Raw genomic sequence first — 6,749 nt, 5'->3', positions numbered from 1 at the left:
TACGTTTTTGGTTCAATCGGCCTGAATTCATTCCGTGTTTAGTGTTTACATGAACGCTAAAGAAAGTGATCGGGTTGATGTGCGTGTTTATATGTCACAAGCTTCAAATCGGAATTTTTTTTTTTTTTGACATGCGCACACTGCACAAATATAGAGTTTCTCACTGTTTGCATATAATAACCACTCTCCTACACAGTTTATTTATTTGTTTTTAACAGCAGAATTAATATTTATTCATTTATGGATAAATATACATATAAACCGCTGTGCTGTGCTGCTCATATTTATCACGCAGTAAAAATGGCCCTCCTCGTGCCCAAAAAGGGTTGCCTGTGGATGAGAATCCAAAACAAGGACTGGTGGGAGGTTGTCCTGCTCCACTTCACAGTTGCCGAGTGAAAGGACAGTTTTATAATGACAGGACACGCATTTATACAACACTTTATTCAAAAGGAAGAACCGCTCGTTCTGCACGTCATTACGCTAATTCTGCGTCATTGCACGTGCGCAGTCCTTTCAGTTTCGGGATTCAATCCGATCGAGTGTTTATATGCACTCTTAATCGTATTAGAAAAGGAATAAACCACCCCCTTCAATCCGATCGAAATTTAATTCCGATCGAGCTCAGTCGGATCGATTAAGGTGTTTACATTAAGGTTTTTCAGTCCGATTGAGCCGTCAATCTGATTACAAATGGATTATTCGGTTGCATATAAACGTAGCCACTAAGGACAACTGAGGGACTCATACGCAACTATTACAGAAGGTTCAAACGCTCGCTGATGCTCCAGAAGGAAAAACCATGCATTAAGATGAAAACTTTTGAACCGAATGGAGATGTGTGCATTTTTCTTATTTTGTCTAAATATCATATTTTTTTTCATTTAGTACTGCCCTTCAGAGGCTACAGAAGATACTTACATGTTTCCCAGAAGACAAAATAAGTTAAATTTACCCTGATCTTCAAATTCCAATGGCTCTTAATGCATGGTTTCTCCTTCTAGAGCATGAGTGAGCACTATATATATAAAATTAGGCTTCGTTTGTAATTTAACTACTTTTCATGCAGAGGTTTAATCCAGGTTAGAAGTGTAAAAAGAAAAACTATATTACAAACGGTTTTTAATGTTTATCTTGTTAATGTTTTATTATGAGTCAACCGAAGAAAAAAGGTTCTAGAGAAGTTGAAATGGTTAGAATCCATTCAAATAAAGGAGGATCCTCACCCATTAACAAAAACGTAAAATTAGACATCATAAACCACAATGAGTTTAACAGGCTTTCTGTCCATACTGTCAACTTCTGACTAAGGTCTATATACTGTAGGTATAAAAAAAACGTATTGTGGGTGCCGATAGCCTAGTGGTTAATGCGCCGACATATAGCACAACTGTGCTCACGGCGATAAAAAAAGGCATAAAAGCCCCCAAAAAATATTAAAAACAAGCTTATTATTTATGCATTTTCAACAGAATTAATGCATCTTCAACAGAAACCTGTATTAGACCTCAAACAGATTCCAGTCACATGTGAAAACACTCTTACAGGACGTCGCTTCAACAAGCTCCTGGATAAACACGCAACGATGCATCACAACAGATAATAACTAATCTGACATTTTCTGCTGCTTTGAAATGTTTCCGGCACGAACGGTAACCTTTAAATGCAAGTCCCGCAAACAGCTTTTAATATCGTCCATCAGTAAGTGTACAGTGAACATCTGTGCTGCGATTGACAGACTCCTTCCTGTTTATCGCTTATTAAAAACCTCTTAAAGAAGCATAACAGCAAACTGAAGCTGCTGTTGAGGTCACCAAATGCATTTTGTGATGCTTTACAGAGCGGTGGCTCTCTACCAGGGGCCCGGGACCCACTATAGAGCCTCAGCACACTGCCAATGGGGCCACAAGGTGGCTTAAAATGACATAAAATTAGCAATAAAATAAGGTAAAAGACCTAATAAGCTGATGTTGTGGGGACAATTTAAATGTGTCCCCCCAAAAAAATGCATTTTTATTTATGTTTTTTTATTTTACATCACAACGTCTTGTAAAACCTGGATAATATTTGAGGGAATTTTAAAAGTGAATTTCTAGACCTGAAAAATAAAAAAATTATGAAAATGAATATTATCTTTAAAAGTTGAGAACATATTTCCAAAATGAATATACATTTTTCTGGGTTTGTCAAGTTCAGAAAATGTTATCAGGTGGAAATTGCAGCTGAGAATTATTATTTTTTTATTTATTTTAAGAACCATATCCTATAATTAAATTAAAATAATTACAATTAAAATATTAAAATTTAAATAATTTTAGTTTAATGCAAGACACTCCAGGTGAATAGGATTATAAAATGTCAGTCTTCAGTTTTTTTATTATATGTAAATGAGACATTTATTTAAATATGCACTAACTTGCAAATATTTCCAGTAGATAAATATGAACATCGGATAAATTCAGGTTCAAAAATCAAAATGCTTGTTTGATTTTGTTGACATACTGTGTTAGAGTTAAAGTTTTTTGGATTTCTCTTTTTTATCATAAATAAGAAAATACGGTCAACAGCAAGAAGAAAAAAAAAACATTTCTACCATGTTTTTTTATGATTAAAATGTTGCATAAAATCATGTGAATGATAAATAATATGAACAAACCCCTTAGTAAAACCATTCAGAGCATAGACAGGAATAGAACTGTTTGGTGTGTGTAAAGTGCTGCTGAAGTGGAGATACAAACTTGTAAAGATGTTTTGTAATTGAAATCATTGAAATAGATAAAGTCCAATAAAATAAACACTTGTGCACAATGTGTATTTTGGATGTTTTGTTTCCACTAGTCTGAAAGAACATGTTAAAAAAGCCAAATCTCTCTTGCCTTAATTATTTTAATATATTGCCAATCCTAGTTTCTGTAAATAAAAATATTTGCAAAATTAGCAGCTTTGTCATTATAGCTTTACAGCAGAAATACCTTCAAATATCGTCTCAAACGATAGGGAGTCAAAAAAGTTGAGAACCACTGCTTTAGACGCAACAAATACTGTCCTAGAAATAATCTCTATTAAAAAGACATCAAAATTATAATCACTGTTTTATGATGATAACAGCTTAACCTACAATTAGAGGGCAATGCATGAGCTAATGAAATGTGAAATGCAATGAAAGATCATTTGGATAAACGCATCTGCCAAATGCATAATTTGGCAAAGCCTGTCAGGAACACATCCAGATCATTATTTGCGTTCAAAATCCAAAAAAAAAAGAAAAGAAAAAAAAACAGGCTTGTCTTTAAGCAAAATATCTTATTTTTTAGCACATTGTGACATTATTTGCATGACAATTCTCACCCTCAGGCCATCCAAGATGAAGAGGAATTTGTTTCTTCATCAGATTTGTAGAAATGTAGCATTGCATCACTGTCTCAGCAATGGATGTGAATGGGTGCCATCAGAACGAGAGTCCAAACAGCTGATAAAAACATCACAATAATCCACAAGTAATCCACAGCATTCCAGTCCATCAGTTAACATCTGGAGAAGACAAAAACTGAAACAAATCCAGCATTAAGACGTTTTTAACTTCTAACCGTTGCTTCTGGCCAAAATAATAATTCCATAATTATTACAAGTCCAAAATATGAGTCCATAATCCATAATAACGCTTCCTCCAGTGAAAAAGTGCATCTGCTGTTGTCTCTCGCATCAAAATCCAGCCACATATTTGTTCAGAGCTGTTTAAACGCTGCTTGATCTGTGCAGATTTCTCTCCCGATTCAGACCAGAACACTTTTCCACTGGAGGAAGAGTTATTATGCATTATGGACTCAATGTATTTTAGTTAAAAACATCGTAATGCTGGATGTGTTTCAGCTTTTGTCTTCTCCAGATGTTAACTGATGGACTGGAGTGCTGTGGATTACTTGTGGATTATTGTGATGTTTTTATCAGCTGTTTGGACTCTCATTCTGACGGCACCCATTCACTGCAGAGCATCCATTGCTGAGACACTGATGCAATGCTACATTTCTACAAATCTTTTAGCTAATTGAACGAACTACTCCTTTAATACTTCAACACCACAATTAAACACCCACCTGGAAAGTGTCTTTCCACACAGCGCAGACGTTTCCCTGACTGAAGGTTACGACAACGAGACCGTCGTTTTTCAGAGAGTGAATCACCTGAATACTCAGCGGTTGCTCGTAAGGAAGGAGACAAACATCCAGAGGAAGTCCGTTCTCAAAACGAACCAGCTGTTTCATGCTTGTGGCCGCCAGAACAGCCGATCTCCAACCACCGTCGAATTCTTCAGCCGACAGAACCATCATGCATTGGATCACAGAGCTGTAGGCATCAGGTACAAGACATGCAGCACTCAAGGTTCTTCCATCTTCTATGAAATACAGTATGTTTTTCACTTTAGATTGATCACTTGGCACATTTTGGGCTCCTTGAATCACTAGTTTTCTTTGGCGAAGAGGAAGTTCGCCAATAAAATTGACCGTCATGGGAATTGGCACTTCTTTCACTCCACTGGTTTGCGAGGATGTATAAAAAACAGAGTTTTCATGACTCCAAATCAATGTAGGGCCGAGCAATATTGAAATATTATCTCTCATCTCGTACGGCAATACAAACTCAGCATGAAGTTTTGCATCGGTGGATGTGCATATGGAGTAAAGCATGTATTTAAAAGCAGACGTCCTCTTCTTGCACAGTCTCAGTAAAACACAAGGCACTTTTTGCCTCTGCTGAATATCCAGAGCGGAGCAACAATGAACAACGTCCGTTTCTGCAGAGCTGTCCTTGTGAATCAGAGACAAGTTACGATCTCTAATGGAGAAGCTCTGCGAGTCTTGGGCGAAGGACAGACTGTAGAATGAAACCTCCGAGCCTTTGCGATGATCTCTGGTTTTTGAGCTAAAACTCTTGTACTGGAAAGCAAGCACTTCTCCTTTAACCGCAAGCATTTTGACGTGCCGTTCTGCTGCCATCGCCTTGTGATTTGAAGTCAACTCAAATGAAAAGCTGGAGAAGTGAAAAGAAACCTCAATCTTCAAGGAAATTCAACAACATATTTCCAAAGATTTTGCATATAACACCAAGTCATTTACTGATGACGTTTGGTGCAAGCCGAGTCCGTTTGGCGTCAGAATTTGGGTCATTTGGTTTGGTGTCCAAACTTGTAAAGCTTAAAAAAAAAACTTGGTTCACTGTTGAAAACAATCAAAAAGTTGGTGGATTAAGCAAGTAAAGCCTGACATATGAAATAAGCAATCTGACAATCTTAAACGGTTTACTGAAAAACTTTAGACCAAACATAAAAGAAAGAAGAGAGTTTCATATTTGATGCATCATTCTTCTATGGCTCATATAGTCTGATATTGTGAGAATATGGAGGAAAAAAACAGCTCAGTTTTATTCAGAGACTCAAACTTTCTGCAGATGCTGATATTTGGGTCAATATCACCATAGAGTGCCTTTCAACCCTCACAATACTCACTAGGGTTGGGTAAAAAATATCGATATCTCGATATTAATCTCGATATTATATTTACAGAACAATATCGATTCTTAAATCCCAAGAATCGATTAGTCTAGCCTGTTTTCAGTTAATGGACGGAACGTTGAAGGACACTTCCCATCCAATAAATCGCAATAAGCATTGTGCTTTGGTACTTTTAATATGAAACAAAGTCTCAGATTTCAAATTCTGTCCATTGTATTGCAGTATTCAAACAATAAATGCCGTTTTGGCGCTGTTTAATGTGGAGTGATCGCTGTAGCGCCTCAGTGAACTGATCATCTCCTCCACTTTATTACTAGTTATAGCATAAAATAAACATGACTAAACATCCGAAGGTAAGTTAAAAGAAAGAGTACAACTTTACAATCTGTATCCTGTCTTATGTAATCGCTCAATCAGTGTTTCATCCGCGCAAAGATGTCAATATAACGGCTTGTAAACAATGTCACGTCACATTTACCTCAGAAAAACACATATTTGGTGACCATAAACTCATTAGTCAGCCAGAAAAATAAACTGTAGAGGGGCATTTTGCTAAATATATGCACCATATAACATATTCATTATAAATTTTACTGTTCTTCAATGATCTTCAGATTTGAGACTCTAAAACATGATTGACGGAGAATCAAGTAACTTAAAGCTGAGCTGCTTCAGTCCAGTAAGAGTTCATCTGGAGATATTACTGCAGTTATTCTGACGCTTACTTGATCAAAATCAGTCAATTTTTCAGATTTGACAGCAGAATGCAAAGTTTAGATCATGTTAATAATTTGGAGGCTTTAGAAATTCATACAGTAGGCTTTATAGGGGTAAAGATTAGACTTTAAACACTAGCAATTTCCTTGAGCTAAATTCTAATAACAGTAATACTAGTCATTTATATTTGTATTGTGAAAATAACTGCTGTAGAAATTAATTTAAAAGTTACAATAATTGTAAATACTAAAATATATATATATATGCACTATTAAGCAACGGTTAAACACTTTTTCAACCATTGGTTGTTTATCACCTTTACGTACACAGTCTAACGTTACCTCAGGCACACAAACTTGATACTACAGTAAAGTTCTGCCTTTAATATTAATACAACATTAACTTGGGATACGCTGGGTAATAAGGGATTAATATCTTATAACAAAACGCGTTCATACTTTACCTCCGCATGACTTTATCTCTGTTGTTTATACTGTTATTTGTTTCAAACGCCACCGCTCTT

The 6,749-nt window shown here is 36.0% G+C and overlaps 1 protein-coding gene across 4 annotated transcripts in view; it reads right to left on the bottom strand.

Moving 5' to 3' along the window:
• The window catches only part of fancb (FA complementation group B), a 19,251-nt gene extending 12,502 nt beyond the window's left edge, over positions 1–6,749 (bottom strand). For 2 of the 4 annotated variants that reach the window (XM_016489757.1, XM_016489759.1), the window contains exons 1-2: positions 6,690–6,749; positions 4,095–5,213 (exon numbers count right to left, since the gene is read on the bottom strand). In XM_016489757.1, coding sequence (XP_016345243.1) covers positions 4,095–4,994 — 900 coding nt within the window. In that variant the 5' untranslated portion in view covers positions 4,995–5,213; positions 6,690–6,749. The remainder of the gene's footprint in view (positions 1–4,094; positions 5,214–6,689) is intronic. The other 2 variants (XM_016489758.1, XM_016489761.1) reach the window with 2 other exon arrangements.

The sequence above is a fragment of the Sinocyclocheilus anshuiensis genome, unplaced genomic scaffold (genome assembly GCF_001515605.1).
Source record: "Sinocyclocheilus anshuiensis isolate Anshui unplaced genomic scaffold, SAMN03320099.WGS_v1.1 scaffold394, whole genome shotgun sequence".
Classification (NCBI taxonomy): Eukaryota; Metazoa; Chordata; class Actinopteri; order Cypriniformes; family Cyprinidae; genus Sinocyclocheilus; species Sinocyclocheilus anshuiensis.
Note: the sequence above shows the minus strand (reverse complement) of the source record. Positions and strands in the feature narration are given on the sequence as shown.